The sequence below is a fragment of the Coregonus lavaretus genome (assembly GCF_964263955.1).
Source record: "Coregonus lavaretus genome assembly, contig: HAP1_SCAFFOLD_973, whole genome shotgun sequence".
NCBI classification, from domain to species: domain Eukaryota; kingdom Metazoa; phylum Chordata; class Actinopteri; order Salmoniformes; family Salmonidae; genus Coregonus; species Coregonus lavaretus.
The window spans coordinates 52,049-75,360 of NW_028165980.1; the positions used below are offsets into that span (position 1 = coordinate 52,049).

Genomic DNA, 23,312 nt, shown 5'->3' on the forward strand with positions numbered 1-23,312 from the left:
AACATTTGTGGGCAAAACTGAAAAAGCATGTGCGAGCAAAGAGGCCTACAAACCTGACTCAGTTACACCACCTCTGTCAGGAAGAATGGGACAAAATTCACCCAACTTATTGTGGGAAGCTTGTGGAAGGCTACCCAAAACCTTTGACCCAAGTTAAACAATTTAAAGGCAATGCTACCAAATACTAATTTAGTGTATGTAAACGTCTGACTCACTGGGAATGTGATGAAAGAAATAAAAGCTGAAATAAATAATTCTCTCTACTATTATTCTGACATTTCACATTCTTAAAATTAAGTTGTGATCCTAACTGACCTAAGACGGGGAATGTTTACTAGGATTAAATGTCAGGAATTGTGAAAACTGAGTTTAAATGTATTTGGCTAAGGTGTATGTAAACTTCCGACTTCAACTGTATTTGCATCCTGACGTCATGTAGGCTGCTGCTGAAGATGGCTATACATGGCTCTGTGCTATAGTTCCAATACTAACTAGGCCTATCTCTCTTCTGTCTCTCTCTAACTGCCTGTAGCTGTCTTTAGCTGTCGCTAACTGCCTCTACAGTGCTTTCAAAAAGTATTCATACCCCTTGACTTACAGTGGCTTGCGAAAGTACTCACCCCCCTTGGCATTTTTCCTATTTTGTTGCCTTTTTTGGGGGGGGGGGGGTGTATCATTTGATTTACACAACATGCCTACCACTTTGAAGATGCAAAATATTTTTTATTGTGAAACAAACAAGAAATAAGACAAAAAAACAGAACTTGAGTGTGCATAACTATTCACCCCCCAAAGTCAATACATTTTAGAGCCAATTTTGCAGCAATTACAGCTGCAAGTCTCTTGGGGTACGTCTCTATAAGCTTGGCACATCTAGCCACTGGGATTTTTGCCAAATCTTCAAGGCAAAACTGCTCCAGCTCCTTCAAGTTGGATTGGTTCTGCTGGTGTACTGCAGTCTTTAAGTCATACCACAGATTCTCAATTGGATTGAGGTCTGGGCTTTGACTAGGCCATTCCAAGACATTTAAATGTTTCCCCTTAAACCACTCGAGTGTTGCTTTAGCAGTATGCTTAGGGTCATTGTCCTGCTGGAAGGTGAACCTCCGTCCCAGTCTCAAATCTCTGGAAGACTGAAACAGGTTTCCCTCAAGAATTTCCCTGTATTTAGCGCCATCCATCATTCCTTCAATTCTGACCAGTTTCCCGGTCCCTGCCGATGGAAAAATATCCCCACAGCATGATGCTGCCACCACCATGCTTCACTCTGGGGATGGTGTTCTCGGGTGATGAGAGGTGTTGGGTTTGCGCCAGACATAGCGTTTTCCTTGATGGCCAAACAGGTCACTTTTAGTCTCATCTGACCAGAGTACCTTCTTCCATATGTTTGGGGAGTCTCCCACAAGCAAACATATTTTTTTCTTTAAGCAATGGCGTTTTTCTGGCCACTCTTCCGTAAATCCCAGCTCTGTGGAGTGTATGGCTTAAAGTGGTCCTATGAACAGATACTCCAATCTCAGCTGTGGAACTTTGCAGCTCCTTCAGGGTTATCTTTGGTGTCTTTGTTGCCTCTCTGATTAATGCCCTCCTTGCTTGGTCTATGAGTTTTGGTGGGCGGCCCTCTCTTGGCAGGTTTGTTGTGGTGCCATATTCTTTCAATTTTTTTAAATAATGGATTTAATGGTGTTCCGTTGGATCTTCAAAGTTTCTGATATTTTTTTATAACCCAACCCTGATCTGTACTTCTCCACAACTTTGTCTCTGACCTGTTTGGAGAGCTCTTTGGTCTTCATGGTGCCGCTTGCTTGGTGGTGCCCCTTACTTAGGGGTGTTTGAAACAAGGTATTATTTTAATTTCAGTTCACCAATTTTGACTATTTTGTGTATGTCCATTACATGAAATCAAAATAAAAATCCATTGAAATTACAGGTTGTAATGCAACAAAATAGGAAAAACGCCAAGGGGGATGAATACTTTTGCAAGGCACTGTATTCCACATTTAGTTGTGTTACAGCCTGAATTCAAAATAAAAAGTGTATTTTTCTCACCCATCTACATAGTGACAAAGTGAAAACATGTTTTTAGACATTTTTGCAAATGTATAGAAAAATTAAATACATAAATATCTCATTTACATAAGTATTCACACCCCTGAGTCAATACTTTGTAGAAGCACCTTTGGCAGCAATTACAGCTGTGAGTCTTTCTGGGTAAGTCTCTAAGAGTTTTCCACACCTGGATTGTGCTAAATTTGCCCATTATTATTTTCATTGCTATACAGGTCTTGCCATAGATTTTCAAGCAGATTTAAGTCCAAACTGTAACTCAGCCACTCAGCAACATTCACTGTCTTCTTGGTAAGCAACTCCTGTGTAGATTTGGCCTTGTGTTTTAGGTTATTGACCTGCTGAAAAGTGAATTCATCTCCCAGTGTCTGGTGGAAAGCAGAATTGAATCAGGTGTTCCTCTAGGATTTTGCCTGTGCTTAGCTCCATTCCGTAAATTTTTTATCCTGAAAACCTCCCCAGTCCTAAACGATTACAAGAATACCCATAACATGATGCAGCCACCACTATGCTTGAAAATATGGAGAGTGGTACTCAGTAATGTGTTGTATTGGATTTGCCCCAAACATAATACTTTGTGGGTTCGATTCCCACGGGGGTCCAGTAAGAAAATATATGCACTCACTAACTGTAAGTCGCTCTGGATAAGAGCGTCTGCTAAATGACTAAAATGTAAAAATTTGAAGTGTATTCAGGACAAAGAGTTAATTGCTTTGCCACATTTCTTGCAGTATTACTTTTGTACCTGGTTGCAAACAGGATGCACGTTTTGGAATATTTTTTATTATGTACAGACTTCCTTATTTTCACTTGGTCAATTAGGTTAGTATTGTGGAGTAACTACAATGTTGTTGATCCATCCTAAGTTTTCTCCTATCACAGCCATTAAACTCTGCAACTGTTTTATAGTCACCATTGGCCTCATGGTGAAATACCTGAGCGGTTTCCTTCCTCTCCAGCAACTGAAGGACACCTGTGTCTTTGTAGTCAAGTGTAATTAATAACTTCACCATGCTCAAAGGGATATTCAATGTTTGCTTCTGCTTTTTTTTTACCCATCTACCAATTGGTTCCCTTCTTTGCGAGGCATTGGAAAACCTCTGGTGTTTGTGGTTGAATCTGTGTTTGAAATTCACTGCTTGACAGAGGGACCTTACAGATAATTGTATGTGTGGGTTACAGAGATGAGGCAGTCATTCATAAATCATGTTAAACACAATTATTGCACACAGAGTCCATGCATCTTATTATGTGACTTGTTAAGCACATTTTTACTCCTGAATTTATTTAGGCTTCCCACAACAAAGAGGTTGAATACTTATCGACTCAAGACATTTCAGCTTTTCATTATTAACTAATTTGTAATAATTTCAAAAAACATAATTCCACATTGACATTATGGGCTATTGTGTATAGGCCAGTGACAAAACATCTCAATTTAATCCATGTTAAATTCAGGCACAACAAAATGTGAAAAAAGTCAAACTTGCTAATTGCCTGGTACGCAGCACTCTATTGTCCCTCAAATCACTCTGACATCAATGCAAATGTATTCACAAATCTAATCTAACACTTCATGAGAGCCCATGAGCTCATGTTGTGCAACATTTCTATAGGCTATGCAATTGCGTGAGAAAACAGAGTGATGGCCTCTACTAAAAAGAGCAGGATCCCATCAGCTTTCTAGGCCTACTATATTTATTTATTTCTCAACTTTCCTAATATTAAGCACATTGCTTCTCTTTACAACTGGAGTATAGCCTACCTGACTGGCATGAAAATGAACCATGAGAAAAGCGTCCTCCATTCGCTATTTAAGTGCATAGATTACATTTATTTTTTCCCGCTGCCTCTGTTTCGAGACAGGTGCATGATAATGGTCCATTCTAAATCAAAACAAATTTGACAAATGTATATGTAAAGACAAGATAAATCAAGAATAGTCTGATGGGTGACTATTAGCCTATCACTTGTGAAATATATATATTATCACTTGTTAATGATGCTCAGCATAAGGCAAGAAACAATGCCATTTTTTGCGACTTTTTCTAATCATAGTCGCACACCTCATGTAGCCTAGCCCATAGGCCTATATGTTTTGATAAGGTTTGTATCACAACTAAAGTGGCCAAATAACTTCTTAAAATTAAGCACATTAATCCGCTTTACAAGGGGTGTAGAGCCTAACTGGCATACATAAGCAGTGCGTGAGTTTCAAGTTTGGGGAAGATCATTTTCACCATAAAAATGCACCTTTATAATTTTGATGGTAGTGGTTGTATTCATTTGGGATGTATCGCATCCCACAACTGTCCCAGACTATGTTTGGAATATTTATTTCTCTCACAGAATAGAATAGGTCAACTTTTGTACTATGGGGGATAGTATATTGACATAGGCTAGTGCTTTTGCTGTTCGTTAGGCATACTCATCTTGTTGGCTAACGAAAAGTAAATGTCGACAGTTCTTCCAATATCTTCAATATGCACCTCGGAATTGGATAAGGACGTGCGCAGTTGCGTCCCTGATGTGTCTGTCTTCACTTGTAGCCTGTGAGAAAGACCCGATCACGTGGTGGAGAGCCATGTGAGTGAGAGGTGCTTCGGAGCACGCAGCACTCAGGGAGGAGGGCACAACGCAGCACTCCGAGCCAAGGGCACAACGGCCCCTGGCCGCAAAAGGCATGGATTGTTTTAGGGTGCATTACGGCCATACAAAGGGGATGCCACCGTGAAATTCGAGGCATTATCAAGTGCTTGTCAAATAGTGAATGAGAGACTGATGAAGTGTGTACAGCCTGTGCAAAAAACAAAGCAGAGCTCATGCCTTTCATGCAACTTTTTTCATATCATCATTAGAGTCGCATCATGCAGCCTTAGAATGTATTAAAAATCTAAACATACAGCCCAACGTTTGTATCACAACTACATTTCAATTGATAACTCTAAATTAAGCATATAGGAGTACCTGTTTCTTTGTTAACTGCTCAACATAGAATAGCCGCATGTGCGCACTCCCTCAAATCGTTTGGAGAAAATATCCTTTCTATTTTATTCAGCTTTGTTCAATTGTATTCTTCATACTATACAATAATATAAAATAATGCCACAGAATTCTAAGCAAATCCTGTCTGCTAAATTTAACTAGTGTAGCCCACAGCCATTTGGCATAGCCATATCAGAACCTAACATAAGGACAACTCAGAGTTTGTTATTCTGTTCTTCTGAAATAGACGACATTATCTTCATATCATTCTTCTTTAGACCTGTCTAAAATAAATAATGGATTTACTGTGATGGTTTAGGCTACATTACATGGATTTATTAGACTTTCTAAAATGTAGATGTTCCAAAGGTCTGCATCAGTGGCTTGTAGGCTATGTGTGGAAGCCAGGAGATGCTAAATGTGTTTATGTTAATTAATGGTCAATTACCGTGAGACTGACAGTTATTTGCTTGACAATCACCGGCTGACGAAATTTTGTGACCGCCACAGCCCAATGACAATCCCTTTCTACTGATAAAAGCTACGAAAAGAATAGAAGCCTGAGCTGCGTAAACTGCGTTTCCATGATTGTGTGATGTGCCTCCCACTTTCCTTACTTAGTCCTACCCGATCTAACAAAACTGGATAGGGGAAAGCAGGGGTTCCTCTATACAGCTTGCACCTGTCCAGTCATGTGAGATCAGTGATGATTAGGCTCTCTTGGAAGGGAGGGAGGAAGGAAAGGATGCTTGTCATGATAGAAGTATTCCAACTAATCATGTAGCCTACTAGCCTTTATGTTTAGCAGTCATTGTTCAGCTCATGGCTAAGCCTAATTGCCTCTCTGTCTGTGGCACCTCGCTGGTGCCGTGGAGCTGTAGGACTGAGGTATCCCAGGGGGCATTGCTTGTGTTATTTTTGTATTTTTCTCTCTGCATTGTTGGCAAATGCCCGTAAGTTACTATTCACTGTTAGTCTACACCTGTTCTTTATGAAGCATGTGAGAAATAAAATGTGATTTTGATTTTTGATTTTAACTCTAGGGATGGGCGAGGGCTTGGATGAAGTTGTCCTCAGACACTGATCTATGGTCAGTTTAGCGTTTCACCCCACAGTATTAAGGTTAGGATTTGGTGATTCTAGATCTGGTCTTAAGAACAGGATGTTGAGAGGAACTCGGCCTGACCTCTATTGTGTTAACTTCACTGATAAACAGGTGGCGAGAAAGGAGAGAGCGGGGGACAGCTTAAGGGTCTACCCCAAGGGACATCCCTACAACCAGGGGAGGGTTTCCTTGCCCCTGCCTCCTCTGCTCACTCTTTCCAGGTTTCAAGCAGGCCTGTACAAATGGAATGATATTGATTGAGCTGTTAACATAGGAGTTTTAGGGCCCGTAAAAAATATATAAATAGTTTATGTTCTAACATTGTACATTAGCTGTTCCAACAGGTGCAGCAGGCCACTGCACAACTCAACACCATGTCCCACGGAGCTGAAGCCTAAACACTAGGCCTAATACAAGTCCTCAGGTTAGGCTACTCATTAAGCAAGAGTAGCTGGAGGACGAGCTCCCTCCACCCATTTGCACAATGCTCCTCTCTCTCTCTCTCTCTCTCCCCCAGCTTATTGTTTTCTTTTTGTGGCTAGCTGATTAGCATCTCGCTACAGTCTGCTTGCTCAACTCCAAGTTCATTCAGAGACTAAGCTATTAGCATTAGCGCTCTGTTTTAGCTAGCCACTCTGTTCGTTGAAAAGACTTAGCCAAGGCCTAGCCTGCTACCCTGCTCTCTTGGGCACTAGGCACACACAGTCAAGCACACACTTGCTCACACAGACCAGGAAGAACACATTTAATAGGTTAGAAGAAATCACACACACACACATAAACATGCACACAGTAAGAAGAAAACACACACGGACACAGATTTGCTGCAGGGCTGGGAGAGGCTGATTTAATAACACAATGGGACGTTTGGGTCTGCTCCACCTGTTTCTGTTCTGGGCTCCTGCTCATAGCTCTATCTTCTATTAAGTGGGGTGAGTGTGTGTGGGTGTGGACACATCTCAGTCTAAAGGCCTGCACTGTCTATGTACTTGATCATTCAGCCATCATGCTGTAGAATAGATCTATTGTAGTATTGACTCTGATTTACTGTTCTCCACCTCCCTGTCAGTAGGGCTAGCACAATTATCGTATAATCGGGTCACCAGAGCCAGAGCTGTGTTGTATTCATTAGGTATGTCGAAGCAAATCTTCAAAGATGCATTACAAGCTCAAAACATATATGTATTTTTAAATGACAATTTATGACAATAACCGTGGCTATTTGCAGGACAGTTAATAGTTACCCAAAATGCCATAAACGTCACAGCCCTAGCTGTCAGTGGGTATAGAGGTGAGGAGTCTCCTGTAGAGACAGACGCCTGTTGGGCCAGCCAGGCCTAGAGTCCCTCTCTCTCTCTCTCTCTCTCTCTCTCTCTCTCTCTCTCTCTCTCTCTCTCTCTCTCTCTCTGTGTCCCTCTCTCTCTCTCTCTCTCTCTCTCTCTCTCTCTCTCTCTCTCTCTGTCTCTATGTCTCTCTCGCTCTCAATTTTCAATACAAATTCAATTGAAGGGCTTTATTGGCATGGGAAACGTATGTTAACATTGCCAAAGCAAGTGAAGTAGATAGTAAACAAAAGTGAAATAAACATTACACTCAGAAGTTCCAAAAGAATATAGACATTTCAAATGTCATATTATGTATATATACAGTGTTGTAACAATGTGCAAATAGTTAAAGTACAAATGGGAAAATAAATAAACATAAATATGGGTTGTATTTACAATAGTGTTTGTTCTTCACTGGTTTTCCTTCTCTGCCTCTCTCTCTCTCTGCCTCTCTCTCTCTCTCTGCCTCTCTCTCTCTCTCTGCCTCTCTCTGCCTCTGCCTCTCTCTCTCTCTCTCTCTCTCTCTCTCTCTCTCTCTCTCTCTCTCTCTCTCTCTCTCTCTCTCTCTCTCTCTCTCTCTCTACCCCTCTCTCTCTCTCTCTCTCTCTCTCTCTCTCTCCCTCTCTCTCTGCCTCTGCCTCTCTCTCTCTCTCTGCCTCTCTCTCTCAATTCAATTTCAATTTCAATTTAAGGGCTTTATTGGCATGGGAAACGTGTGTTAACATTGCCAAAGCAAGTGAAGTAGATAGTAAACAAAAGTGAAATAAACAATAAATATTAACAGTAAACATTACACTCAGAAGTTTCAAAAGAATAAAGACATTTCAAATGTCATATTATGTATATATACAGTGTTGTAACTCTCTCGCTCTCTCTACCTCTCTCTCTCTGCCTCTCCCTCTCTCTCTCTCTGCCTCTCCCTCTCACTCTCTCTGCCTCGCTCTCTCTCTCTGCCTCTCTCTCTCTGCCTCTCACTCTCTCTGCCTCTCTCTCTCTGCCTCTCTCTTTACTCTCTCTGCCTCTCTCTCTCTCTGCCTCTCTCTCTCTCTGCCTCTCTCTCTCTCTGCCTCTCTCTCTCTCTGCCTCTCTCACTCTCTCTGCCTCTCACTCTCTCTGCCTCTCTCTCTCTCTCTGCCTCTCTCTCTCTCTCTGCCTCTCTCTCTCTCTCTGCCTCAATCTCTATGCCTCTCACTCTCTCTGCCTCTCTCTCTCTCTGCCTCTCTCTTTACTCGTTCTGCCTCTCTCTCTCTGCCTCTCCCTCTCTCTCTCTCTCTGCCTCTCCCTCTCTCTCTCTCTCTCTCTGCCTCTCTCACTCTCTCTGCCTCTCTCTCTGTCTCTCTGCCTCTCTCTCTCTCTCTCTGCCTCTCTCTCTCTGCCTCTCTGCCCCTCTCTTTCTCTCTCTCTGCCTTTCTCTCTCTGCCTCTCTGCCCCTCTCTTTCTCTCTGCCTCTCTCTCTCTCTGCCTCTCTCTCTCTCTCTGCCTCTCTCTCTCTCTCTGCCTCTACCTCTCTCTCTCTCTCTACCTCTCTCTCTCTCTCTCTCTCTCTGCCTCTTCCTCTCTCTCTCTCAATCTCTGCCTCTCTCTCTCTCTGCCTCTCTCTCGCTCTCTGCCTCTCTCACTCTCTGCCTCTCTCTCGCTCTCTGCCTCTCTCTCGCTCTCTCTGCCTCTCTCTCGCTCTCTCTCTCTGCCTTTCTCTCTCTCTCTGCCTCTCTCTCTCTCTGCCTCGCTCTCTTTCTGCCTCTCTCTCTCTCTGCCTCTCTCTGCGCCTCTCTTTTCTGCCTCTCTCCCTCTCTCTCTCTCTACCTCTCTCTGCCTCTCTCTCTCTCTACCTCTCTCTCTGTCTCTGCCTCTCTCTCTCTGCCTCTCTCTCTCTCTCTGCCTTTCTCTCTCTCTGCGCCTCTCTTTTCTGCCTCTCTCCCTCTCTCTCTCTCTACCTCTCTCTGCCTCTCTCTCTCTCTCTCTCTCTGCCTCTTTCTTTCTCTCTCTGCCTCTCTCTCTCTCTGCCTAATTCTGCTCTGCATGCATTATTTGGTGTTTTTCGTTGTACACTGAGGATATTTTTGCAGAATTCTGCATGCAAAGTCTCAATTTGGTCTTTGTCCCATTTTGTGAATTCTTGGTTGGTGAGCGGACCCCAGACCTCACAACCATAAAGGGCAATGGGTTCTATAACTGATTCAAGTATTTTTAGCCAGATCCTAATTGTTATGTCAAATTTTATGTTCCTTTTGATGGCATAGAAGGCTCTTCTTGCCTTCGTTCACTGCTTTGTGGAAGTTACCTGTGGCGCTGACTCTCTCTCTGCATCTTTCTCTCTCTCTCTCTCTCTCTGTCTGAAGCACCAGAGTGTTCTCACCACCCTGCAGCCAAATAGACACTGAGAATGTTGTGTTGCAATTAGCGTCCCACAACGTACTGCACTGTTGCTCATTGATTGGGAGGGGGCTAACTGGAAAGATGGGTCTGTATGAAATGTCAGGCTGTCTGTTCTCAAACACCAGAGAGGACAATATAAGCCATGGGCACAGACCTGAGAACACACACACACACACACACACACACACACACAATAAACATTTTGGCAGTGAATGGACACAGTCTCACACACCCTCCCTTGGCAGTCACAGGACTGAGTGTGTGTGTGTGCTTTGTGTGGCCACAGGATCAGATCTGACCAAGTGACTCACATTCTATACTGTGGCATCACTTCTGGTTTGGTAGTAGCATGCTTCCCAGCTGAAACAGTTCGGAACAGTTTGTGCATATTAGGACAACATTTTGTGACGTTTTTGTCCGTTTTGAACTTCGGCAAGGCTTCTTCCGGCTGTTCGGGTAGCCGTGTTTACTCCCCCTCGTCGGTGATTGGTCAACAGTAGGAATTCTTCAGTGAAGTGCCTGTTGTCATTCAATGAGAGATGACTCGTTCTCATGCACATTTATTCACTTGAGAAATACTGCACCAAACATCTTAGTTAGATGTAAAATTGCGCGACTAAGATCTCGGCAAAAACATTTTTGCAACTGTATGAAAACAACAACACAGAAATATCTCTTTTACATAAATATTCAGACCTTTTGCTCAGTACTTTGTTGAAGCACCTGTGGCAGTGATTACAGCCTCGAGTCTTCTTGGGTATGACGTTACAAGCTTGGCACACCTGTATTTGGGGAGTTTCTCCCATTCTTCTCTGCAGATCCTCTCAAGCTCTGTCAGGTTGGATGGGGAGCGTCGCTGCACAGCTATTTTCAAGTCCGGGCTCTGGCTGGGCCACTCAAAGACATTCAGAGACTTGTCCTGAAGCCACTCCTGTGTTGTCTTGGCTGTGTGCTTAGGGTTGAGGTCCTGAGTGCTCTGGAGCAGGTTTTCATCAAGGATTTCTGTACTTTGCTCCATTCATCTTGCCCTCGATCCTGACTAGTCTCCCAGTCCCTGCCGCTGAAAAACATCCCCACACCATGATGATGCCACCACCATGCTTCACCGTAGGGATGGTGCCAGGTTTCCTCCAGACGTGACGCATGGCATTCAGGCCAAAGAGTTCAATCTTGGTTTCATCAGACCAGATAATCAGACCTTCAATGCTGCAGAAATGTTTTGGCATCCTTCCCCAGATTTGTGCCTCGACACAATCCTGTCTCAAAACTCTACGGACAATTCCTTCGACCTCATGGTTTGGTTTTTGCTCTGACATGCACTGTCAACTGTGGGACCTTATATAGACACGTGTGTGCCTTTCCAAATCATGTCCAGTCAATTGAATTTACCATAGGTGGACTCCAATCATGTTGTATAAACATCTTAAGGATGATCATTGGAAACAAGATGCACCTGAGCTCAATTTCTAATCTCATAACAAAGGGTTTGAATACTTATGTAAATAAGGTATATCTGTTTTTTTTATAGATTTGCAATATATTTATATATTTAGGAGGCACAATCCACAGTTTGGGAACCAATGCTCTACCTTAACATACACTCCTACTTACCACAGTCTAGTCTGGTCTATCTACTCCCAGAATGAATGATGATCTCTCTGCCTTTGGTTTCACTATGCTATCTTTCTTGAGGTTGGAGTGAAAAGTAGGCTGGCTGTAGTTGGACAGGGATATAGGCTTACTAAAAGGAAAACTAAGCCTGTAACATACCGAAACGATATAGTTGTTGATTGATTATCATCACATTCTACATCTAGGCCTGCATTTCCATTGTTTTGAATCTCATGCTGGTGTGTTTCTGAAACCAGAGGGGTATCCTACCAAGCAAGCTAGATCTAGTCAGGGTTTACTAAAGCTAACCAGCTTCAGTTAGCTTCACATTCCAGCTCAAGCTTCATCCATACTACGACGGTGGATATTGCTCGTCCACCTGCACTGTGCGTGCATGTCGCACATGGCTAGTCGAACGGCGAACTATTCATTGAGACAATGCTGAAACATCAATCCATTGGCGAGTCAGTGACACGTTTTTATTTGTGCCGAAATCATAATGAAAGAAAAGTTATCTTGCAAATTCAGCAGGATGATGCTTTGATGTGGAAGGTTTTTAGAAGGCCGTCTTTATTTTGTACCTTATCGTTGATGCTGTCTTTGGGGTGCAATATTTATTTGTATTAAGTCATACAAAAGTGTTACATTGCGTGAAGTTTAAAATGCATTCTGTCATTACTGAATGTGTAATGTGATATATTTAAATTAAAATATTTAGTCAGTCGTCGTCTTCAAATGAAGGGGATGATGATGCAATCTTTGCGAGAAGGATGGAATCTGATTTAATTGGTCCTCAACTCAGTAATTTCATTCAGGGTAAGTGGAGTTAGCCCTTAGTTAGCCCTTAGTTAGCCCTTAGTTAGCCCTTAGTTAGCCCTTAGTTAGCCCTGAGTTAGCCCTGAGTTAGCCCTGAGTTAGCCTGCCCCGGAGCAGGTTAGTTCTGAAGGATTCGTTGCCATAAAAATGTACCTGGCTAAAAGGTGAGCCTCTTTTGTATGACCGGTTATCCCGAGTTGAACTCAGAGTTGACCAAAGTTACCTCGCTAACTCCTCAAACCTGCTTGGTAGGATACCCCTCAGGATGATGTATTACATAGAAAACAAACCGGTTTGGGTGTTGTCTACCCCCTTGTCCACTCTCCACATATAATGTTTGGTCATGTTGTTGTTTATAGTCAGGGTGATGAGTGGTGAATAGAGTAATGATCACTACATGAATGGGCTGATTGATTGATTGCTTTCTCTGTGCCTTTCCCCCTGCCAGACCGAGCGGGCAGCATCAGCACATTGGACTCTCTGGACTTCGCCCGTTACTCTGATGACGGGAACCGGGAGTCGGACGAGAGGGTGGCAGGTAAGACAAGATGTACCTGTCCTGTCCTGACAGGGCAGAGATCGAGAGACGGACATGAAGAAGGCGAGATACAGTTGACATACACCTTAGCCTAATACATTTAAACTCAGTTTTTCACAATTCCTGACATTTAATCCTAGTAAAAATTCCCTGTTTTAGGTCAGTTAGGATCACCACTTTATTTTAAGAATGTGAAATGTCAGAATAATAGTAGAGAGAATTATTTATTTCAGCTTGTATTTCTTTCATCACATTCCCAGTGGGTCAGAAGTTTACATACACTCAATTAGTATTTGGTAGCATTGCCTTTAAATTGTTTAACTTGGGTCAAACGTTTCGGGTTGCCTTCAACAAGCTTCCCACAATAAGTTGGGTGAATTTTGGCCCATTCCTCCTGACAGAGCTGGTGTAACTGAATCAGGTTTGTAGGCCTCCTTGCTTGCACACGCTTTTTCAGTTCTGCCCACAAATGTTCTATAGGATTGAGGTCAGGGGTTTGTAATGGCCACTCCAATACCTTGACTTTGTTGTCCTTAAGCTATGCTTGGGGTCATTGTCCATTTGGAAGACCCATTTGCGACCAAGCTTTAACTTCCTGACAGATGTCTACAGATGTTGCTTCAATATATCCACATAATTTTCCTTCCTCATGATGCCATCTATTTTGTGAAGTCCATGTAATTGTAAATGTAATTGAGACAGTGTTATTTTCTCTCGCAGGACCTGTCAATGTCACTGGTTGTAAAATTCACACTTTATCTCACGACCCCCACCAGCTAATCTTCACTGAATACGTTAAAGATCAGAGGATGAACTGAATACGTAAAAAATCAGAGGATGAACTGAATACGTTAAAAATCAGAGGATGAACTGAATACGTTAAAGATCAGAGGATGAACTGAATACGTTAAAGATCAGAGGATGAACTGAATATATTAAAAATCAGAGGATGAACTGAATACGTTAAAGATCAGAGGATTAACTGAATACGTAAAAAATCAGAGAGGATGAACAGACTAGTAGAGGGAGCAAGGTGTCCGTCCAGGAGGGGCTATATTACACAGACCTCTGTGTAACGGTGTAGGCCGATATAGCCTAGCCTAGCATTTGTTCTCCTCATTTAGCCAGAAAAGATATGATGGCTAGAGACCAGTACTGTGAATAAGATGCAAAGTACTAATATTTTTTTTTTTCTTCAGAATTTGATCTGTCTAATCGTTTTTATGTGGCTGATAACCATCAGCTCCACATACAGTTGAAGTCGGAAGTTTACATAAACTTAGGTTGGAGTCATTAAAACTCGTTTTTCAACCACTCCACAAATTTCTTGTTAACAAACTATAATTTTGGCAAGTCGGTTAGGACATCTACTTTGTGCATGACAGAAGTAATTTTTCAAACAATTGTTTACAGACAGATTATTTCACTTATAATTCACTGTATCACAATTTCAGTGGGTCAGAAGTTTACATACACTAAGTTGACTGTGCCTTTAAACAGCTTGGAAAATTCCAGAAAATGATGTCATGGCTTTAGAAGCTTCTGCTAGGCTAATTGACATCATTTGAGTAAATTGGAGGTGTACCTGTGGATGTATTTCAAGGCCTACCTTCAAACTCAGTGCCTCTTTGCTTGACATCATGGGAAAATCTAAAGAAATCAGCCAAGACCTCAGAAAATAAATTGTAGACCTCCGCAAGTCTGGTTCATCCTTGGGAGCAATTTCCAAACGCCTGAAGGTACCATGTTCATCTGTATAAACAATAGTACGAAAGTATAAACACCATGGGACCACGCAGCCGTCATACCGCTCAGGAAGGAGACACGTTCTATCTCCTAGAGATGAACATACTTTGGTGCGAAAAGTGCAAATCAATTCCAGAACAACAGCAAAGGACCTTGTGAAGATGCTGGAGGAAACAGGTACAAAAGTATCTACAGTGGGGAGAACAAGTATTTGATACACTGCCGATTTTGCAGGTTTTCCTACTTACAAAGCATGTAGAGGTCTATAATTTTTATCATAGGTACACTTCAACTGTGAGAGACGGAATCTAAAACAAAAATCCAGAAAATCACATTGTATGATTTTAGGTAATTAATTTGCATTTTATTGCATGACATAAGTATTTGATCACCTACCAACCAGTAAGAATTCCGGCTCTCACAGACCTGTTCGTTTTTCTTTAAGAAGCCCTCCTGTTCTCCACTCATTACTTGTATTAACTGCACCTGTTTGAACTCTTTACCTGTATAAAAGACACCTGTCCACACACTCAATCAAACAGACTCCAACCTCTCCACAATGGCCAAGACCAGAGAGCTGTGTAAAGACATTAGGGAAAAATTGTAGACCTGCACAAGGCTGGGATGGGCTACAGGACAATAGGCAAGCAGCTTAGTGAGAAGGCAACAACTGTTGGCGCAATTATTAGAAAATGGAAGAAGTTCAAGATGACGGTCAATCACCCTCGGTCTGGGGCTCCATGCAAGATCTCACCTCGTGGGGCATCACTGATCATGAGGAAGGTGATGGATCAGCCCAGAACTACACAGCAGGACCTGGTCAATGACCTGAAGAGAGCTGGGACCACAGTCTCAAAGAAAACCATTAGTAACACACTACGCCGTCATGGATTAAAATCCTGCAGTGCACGCAAGGTCCCCCTGCTCAAGCCAGCGCATGTCCAGGCCCGTCTGAAGTTTGCCAATGACCATCTGGATGATCCAGAGGAAGAATGGGAGAAGGTCATGTGGTCTGATGAGACAAAAATAGAGCTTTTTGGTCTAAACTCCACTCGCCGTGTTTGGAGGAAGAAGAAGGATGAGTACAACCCCAAGAACACCATCCCAACCGTGAAGCATGGAGGTGGAAACATCATTCTTTGGGGATGCTTTCCTGCAAAGGGGACAGGACGACTGCACCGTATTGAGGGGAGGATGGATGTGGCCATGTATCGCGAGATCTTGGTCAACAACCTCTTTCCTTCAGTAAGAGCATTGAAGATGGGTCGTGGCTGGGTCTTCCAGGATGACAACGACCCGAAACACACAGCCAGGGCAACTAAGGAGTGGCTCCGTAAGAAGCATCTCAAGGTCCTGGAGTGGCCTAGCCAGTCTCCAGACCTGAACCCAATAGAAAATATTTTGAGGGAGCTGAAAGTTCATATTGCCCAGCGACAGCCCCGAAACCTGAAGGATCTGGAGAAGGTCTGTATGTAGTGGGCCAAAATCCCTGCTGCAGTGTGTGCAAACCTGGTCAAGACCTACAGGAAACGTATGATCTCTGTAATTGCAAACAAAGGTTTCTGTACCAAATATTAAGTTCTGCTTTTCTGATGTATCAAATACTTATGTCATGCAATAAAATGCAAATTAATTACTTAAAAATCATACAATGTGATTTTCTGGATTTTTGTTTTTAGATTCCGTCTCTCACAGTTGAAGTGTACCTATGATTAAAATGACAGACCTCTACATGCTTTGTAAGTAGGAAAACCTGCAAAATCGGCAATGTATCAAATACTTCTTCTCCCCACTGTATATCCACAGTAAAACGAGTCCTATATCGACATAACCTGAAAGGCCGCTCACCAAGGAAGAAGCCACTGCTCCAAAACTGCCATAAAAAAGCCAGACTATGGTTTGCAACTGCACATGGGGACAAAGATCATACTTTTTGGAGAAATGTCCTCTGGTCTGATGAAACAAAAATAGAACTGTTTGGCCATAATGACAATCGTTATGTTTGGAGGAAAAAGGGGGTTGCTTGCAAGCCGAAGAACACCATCCCAACCGTGAAGTACGGGGGTGGCAGCATCATGCTGTGGGGGTGCTTTGCTGCTGGAGGGACTGGTACACTTCACAAAATAGATGGCATCATGAGGAAGGAAGATTATGTGGATATATTGAAGCAACATCTCAAGACATCAGTCAGGAAGTTAAAGCTTGGTCGCAAATGGGTCTTCCAAATGGACAATGACCCCAAGCATACTTCCAAAGGTGTGGCAAAATGGCTTAAGGACAACAAAGTCAAGGTATTGGAGTGGCCATCACAAAGCCCTGACCTCAATCCTATAAACAATTTGTGGGCAGAACTGAAAAAGCGTGTGCGAGCAAGGAGGCCTACAAACCTGACTCAGTTACACCAGCTCTGTCAGGAGGAATGGGCCAAAATTCACCCAACTTATTGTGGGAAGCTTGTGGAATGCTACCCGAAACGTTTGACCCAAGTTAAACATTTTAAAGGCAATGCTACCAAATACTAATTGAGTGTATGTAAACTTCTGACCCACTGGGAATGTGATGAAAGAAATACAAGCTGAAATAAATAATTATCTCTACTATTATTCTGACATTTCACCTTCTTAAAATAAAGTGGTGATCCTAACTGACCTAAGACAGGGATTTTTTACTAGGATTAAATGTCAGGAATTGTGAAAAACTTAGTTTAAATGTATTTGGCTAAGGTATATGTAAACTTCCGACTTAAACTGTATAAACTCATATCTTTATGTGACTGATAATTGGCCTGTTATCTTTCCTTTTCTGAATGTCAAAATGCCAAATGTCAATTCCTTACCCTTTAGCTTTGTAAGATGAGAGTTCTGGAGGAATCTCCAGTAACCATGCAGCAGAGCAAGCCTGTGGTCCTTTCTTCACAACCACAGACCCTCTACTCCTCCACCCTGTCCTCCCTCCATCCCTCCCTCCCTGTGATTCGGCATCTCCTCCCCCCTAAAACCTCCCTCTCCTCTCTCCTCCTTCGTCCCAGCTGTCTAACTCTGGGTTTTCTGGCTGTTCTGATCAAACCCCGGCACAGTGGCTCCAGTCCTGGACAACACTCCTCCAGGCAGCAGCTCTCTGCTTTTTTCTTTCCTTTCTAGTTTTTTTACTTCTTCACTTTAGTTCTTCATTTTGTTTCCGTTTTGTTGCATCCTGTGCACTCTTGATCAGCAGTGGGAAGTATTGTCTGGACCCCTTACTCTTGAACTGGGACAGACTTGAACTGGGACAGACTTGAACTGGGACAGACTGGTACTGGGACAGACTAGACCTACTGAAGCGGCAGATCTTCGGTGCACAGCCATGCAACATGTCTTCTCTGCTCTCCTTCCATCGCTTCTCTTCTTCCTATGTGCTTTTCTTCGTTTCCCAAGAGAAATGTGTGGAGTGTTTTTCCTGCTCTCATGCACTTGTTATTTGATTGAATCTCACTTATGTAGTCAATGAGACTTATTACGTGAGGTTTTAGAGCCCTCTCAATGTAGCATATGTAATTACAATTCATATACATTGTTCTCCTGTAAGTATTGTTAATTTATAGGTAGGCTGGACACATGACATTTTTAACAATGCTTTTTTCTGATAAAAACTAGTTCATTGCATCCGCCATGGAGCCCAGTTTCATAATATTACCATATGTCCCAGCTTCTTGTCGTAGTTTTGAAGTAATCATGAAAGAACAGGCCTTATTTTAGGACATTTTTCACCCTGCCAGCTCCTATTAGTTCTATTGAGCACCGTGGCACCAACTCGCCTTCCGAACGTCCTATTCCCACCCCATTGTTCAATGTCACAATGCCTGCTTCGCTATTGTTGGCAATGACACCTGCCCACGTTGAACCAATTGCTGGTAGTTAAAACGTCAACAACAACAACAACAACAAATTACTCACGGAACTCTGAGGTCGTCCCATTGTTTCCTATAGGGGAAATATAGGTATGTCTGTCTATTTCGCAAAATATATCACAATGTGTATATGTAGATTTTTTTCCCCCAAGTCAGACACCATTTTAATCATGATAATCTCCTCTTTGTAATTATGTAAGTCTGAGCAGCGAGCTTGGTTGTCATCGATCACTAGACCAGAAATAGTCAGAAGTTTAAATTTTTTCCTCATTACGCAGACATAAGCACAGTTGACACCATCGAGGTGCGGATGTTTACTTTCTACACAAGTCGTTTTTTCCTTCAGTTTCGTCCTAAGAACAGATTGTAGTGGTAAAATAAAAAGGGATAAAAAAAAATTGTGCCATTTAGGCGAAATTGAATTCTAAGCTTCACTCCAGTCAGAAGAGAATCTGCGAACGTTCGATTCAATTCATTTGCTATGGGCTCGCGCCAGTGTTCCAGCTTAGCCAACGCTCTATTGCCGTTTTTCAGCCTTGGGTGAATTTTGACTCGTTCTATTGTCCAGCCTATTATAGGCCAAGTAGCAGCTATAGTATCCAGTCCTATGCGTAGGCCTAATATTATATCCTATTAAAACACAGATGATTTGACCAACCACAATGCCAAAATCGCCACTCCAAATTTGAGCAGAGACTAATTTTTTTGCATAACCTGGAACACACTTTTGTAATCTATTGATTGTAATCCCTGGTCAGACAGCTATTAGCATATTATATACAGTGGGGAAAAAAAGTATTTAGTCAGCCACCAATTGTGCAAGTTCTCCCACTTAAAAAGATGAGAGAGGCCTGTAATTTTCATCATAGGTACACGTCAACTATGACAGACAAATTGAGAAAAAAAAATCCAGAAAATCACATTGTAGGATTTTTTATGAATTTATTTGCAAATGATGGTGGAAAATAAGTATTTGGTCACCTACAAACAAGCAAGATTTCTGGCTCTCACAGACCTGTAACTTCTTCTTTAAGACGCTCCTCTGTCCTCCATCGTTACCTGTATTAATGGCACCTGTTTGAACTTGTTATCCGTATAAAAGACACCTGTCCACAACCTCAAACAGTCACACTCCAAACTCCACTATGGCCAAGACCAAAGAGCTGTCAAAGGACACCAGAAACAACATTGTAGACCTGCACCAGGCTGGGAAGACTGAATCTGCAATAGGTAAGCAGCTTGGTTTGAAGAAATCAACTGTGGGAGCAATTATTAGGAAATGGAAGACATACAAGACCACTGATAATCTCCCTCGATCTGGGGCTCCACGCAAGAGCTCACCCCGTGGGGTCAAAATGATCACAAGAACGGTGAGCAAAAATCCCAGAACCACATGGGGGGACCTAGTGAATGACCTGCAGAGAGCTGGGACCAAAGTAACAAAGCCTACCATCAGTAACACACTACGCCGCCAGGGACTCAAATCCTGCAGTCCCCCTGCTTAAGCCAGTACATGTCCAGGCCCGTCTGAAGTTTGCTAGAGTGCATTTGGATGATCCAGAAGAGGATTGGGAGAATGTCATATGGTCAGATGAAACCAAAATATAACTTTTTGGTAAAAACTCAACTCGTCGTGTTTGGAGGACAAAGAATGCTGAGTTGCATCCAAAGAACACCATACCTACTGTGAAGCATGGGGGTGGAAACATCATGCTTTGGGGCTGTTTTTCTGCAAAGGGACCAGGACGACTGATCCGTGTAAAGGAAAGAATGAATGGGGCCATGTATCGTGAGATTTTGAGTGAAAACCTCCTTCCATCAGCAAGGGCATTGAAGATGAAACGTGGCTGGGTCTTTCAGCATGACAATGATCCCAAACACACCGCCCGGGCAACGAAGGAGTGGCTTCGTAAGAAGCATTTCAAGGTCCTGGAGTGGCCTAGCCAGTCTCCAGATCTCAACCCCATAGAAAATCTTTGGAGGGAGTTGAAAGTCTGTGTTGCCCAGCGACAGCCCCAAAACATCACTGCTCTAGAGGAGATCTGCATGGAGGAATGGGCCAAAATACCAGCAACAGTGTGTGAAAACCTTGTGAAGACTTACAGAAAACGTTTGACCTGTGTCATTGCCAACAAAGGGTATATAACAAAGTATTGAGAAACTTTTGTTATTGACCAAATACTTATTTTCCACCATAATTTGCAAATAAATTCATTAAAAATCCTACAATGTGATTTTCTGGATTTTTTTTCCTCATTTTGTCTGTCATAGTTGACGTGTACCTATGATGAAAATTACAGGCCTCTCTCATCTTTTTAAGTGGGAGAACTTGCACAATAGGTGGCTGACTAAATACTTTTTTCCCCACTGTAGGCTGCATCCCAATAGTATATAGAGTGGTTTTTTCTCTGTCTCACTCTTGTCTACACTGATCTTAAACAACACGATAGGTGAAAGCAGATTCCCAGAAGGTGTCCTCCACATTGCTTTCACCTATCCTGTGTAATCAGATCAGTGCAGATGAAGTAAAGGAGATGAGGAGAGGAAGCCACTCTAGACTATTGGGATGCAGCCTTAGACACGCGTATAGAATGAAGGACTCTCCGTTAGTCAGCTATCCCAGGATCCTCTGCTGCATGCGTTCATTAGACCCCGTAGTTTGCATGTCTCCTGTTTTTTATTTTTTTATCAATCTCGTTGTTTGTTTGTTTGGCCTCAGCTTCTTACAATACCTGTTGTTTGTTTGTTTGGCCTCAGCTTCTTACAATACCTGTTGTTTTTTTGGAGTCGTTTTTTTGTTAGATTTTTCATGGCCATCTTTTTGTTTGTGTTTGTTTGTTTGTTCCTGCTCCTTGGTTGGATGCACTTCCTTCCTGTGTGTTGTGATGTCACTTCCTGTCCAGTGCTGGAGTTTGAGCTACGGAAAGCCAAGGAGACCATTCAGGCTCTACGCGCCAACTTGACTCAGGCAGCAGGTGGCGTACTTAACACTTCTACTCCCATTTCATCCCTCTCTCCATCTCTCCCTTTTTATGGAGCTTCTCTCTAGCTCCTCCCATCTTTCGCTGGAGTGGAAGGGTTCATCTGTTCTGTTGCTTTATTTTATTTCTAGAGAGCGACACTCAGGAGAGAAACAAGAACTACAAATCAAATCATGAGATTCAGGTAGGCCGGACTCTCTCCTACACAGTGTTAGTAACTGTATGCAGTACCACTGCAGCAAATACACAATGTTTCTTCAAAATTACAGTTTATTGAAAAACGTCTTGACTTTTCGATTTGATTGATGTTTCATCTGTCTCTATACTCTAAGGAACCTATCCGCCCACTGGAGAAGCGAGCCTTGAATTTTCTTGTGAATGAATATTTATTAAAGAATGAATACAAACTATCGGCCATCACATTCTCTGATGAAAATGACCAGGTAATGTTTGTTTCTTTGTGTTGTCACTCAAGGTGTATTTAGTGTGTCATATAAGGCTACATACAGTAAATAAACATATTACATTTACATTTTAGTCATTTAGCAGACGCTCTTATCCAGAGCGACTTACAGTTAGTGAGTGCATACATTTTTCATACATATCATCCTATCTTGTTCGGTTGTTCAGGACTTTGAATTGTGGGACGACGTGGGCCTGAACATTCCGAAGCCTCCCGACCTATTACAGAGCTACAGGAACTGTGGCTCCGCCCTTCCGTCGCCGCGGGATACAGTGGATGTAGCCGTGGGAGTGGAGTCAGGCGAGCTCACAGGGAACTACATTACCCAGAAACATGATCTCTTGCAGCAGGTAGGAGAGTGAGAGAGAGCTTTGCAGTGATGTGACTTTAAAACCTAAACAATCCACTCAGACTGATTTAGTCTACACTCCTTTCACAATGTATACTAAAATCCTCTTCTCTCTCTCTCTCTTTTTCTCTCTCTCTCTTTCAGCAGCAGACGGAAGTGGTTGAGGAGTTGGAGTATCAGATCAGTCTACTGAATGAAGAGAAACAGAGTCTGGCTGACCAGATCAAGAAATTACAAAGGTGTGTGTGTGTTAAGAGAGGATGGGGTAATGGCTCTACACTCCACCCTATGTTGTCACAGATAGATGCTAATTGAAAATGTCACTGCCACAGCATGTGACCTTTATCCCTTGAACTTTGAACTGGCATTTCAGCAGTCATCTCTCTGTCCACCCAGGGCCTATTCAGTCGGCTCTCTGTCCACCCAGGGCCTATTCAGTCGGCTCTCTGTCCACCCAGGGCCTATTCAGTCGGCTCTCTGTCCACCCAGGGCTTATTCAGTTGGCTCTCTGTCCACCCAGGGCCTATTCAGTTAGCTCTCTGTCCACCCAGGGCCTATTCAATCAGCTCTCTGTACACCCAGGGCCTATTCAGTCGGCTCTCTGTCCACCCAGGGCCTATTCAGTCGTCTCTCTGTCCACCCAGGGCCTATTCAGTCGTCTCTCTGTCCACCCAGGGCCTATTCAGTCGTCTCTCTGTCCACCCAGGGCCTATTCAGTCATCTCTCTGTCCTTTACAGCTATTCTGATTGTTTTCTCACTCCTCTCTTCTCCAGTGAGATCCAAAGCCTAAGAAGGACAGTGTCCCCGCCTCCTCCTGATCAGGGCTCACATCTCAACTCCCTCTGCTCCTCGTCCACACCTCCCCCTCCCCAGCCCCCCCTGGACAACAGTCAGTACCTGGACATCACGGGAGCCTCAGAACCTGACAACCCCCCCACTGAGAGCAACCCCCCCACTCAGACCGTCAGTTCCCGTACACACACCTCTACACAACCCCATGCCAAGCTAAAGTACAGAGGGACGGTGGTGTTTGACCAGCCCAACAGGTTAGTCTGAAGATATA

General features: G+C 43.0%; 1 protein-coding gene across 1 annotated transcript in view; it reads left to right on the plus strand.

Moving 5' to 3' along the window:
• The window catches only part of LOC311115245 (RAB11-binding protein RELCH homolog), a gene marked incomplete at its 5' end in the record, with an annotated part of 61,776 nt that overhangs the window by 4,005 nt on the left and 34,459 nt on the right, over nt 1-23,312 (plus strand). Inside the window, 7 exons of the mRNA XM_084190442.1 lie at nt 12,734-12,823; nt 21,359-21,430; nt 21,568-21,620; nt 21,769-21,879; nt 22,067-22,249; nt 22,393-22,487; nt 23,023-23,295. Coding sequence (XP_084046568.1) covers nt 12,734-12,823; nt 21,359-21,430; nt 21,568-21,620; nt 21,769-21,879; nt 22,067-22,249; nt 22,393-22,487; nt 23,023-23,295 — 877 coding nt within the window. The remainder of the gene's footprint in view (nt 1-12,733; nt 12,824-21,358; nt 21,431-21,567; nt 21,621-21,768; nt 21,880-22,066; nt 22,250-22,392; nt 22,488-23,022; nt 23,296-23,312) is intronic.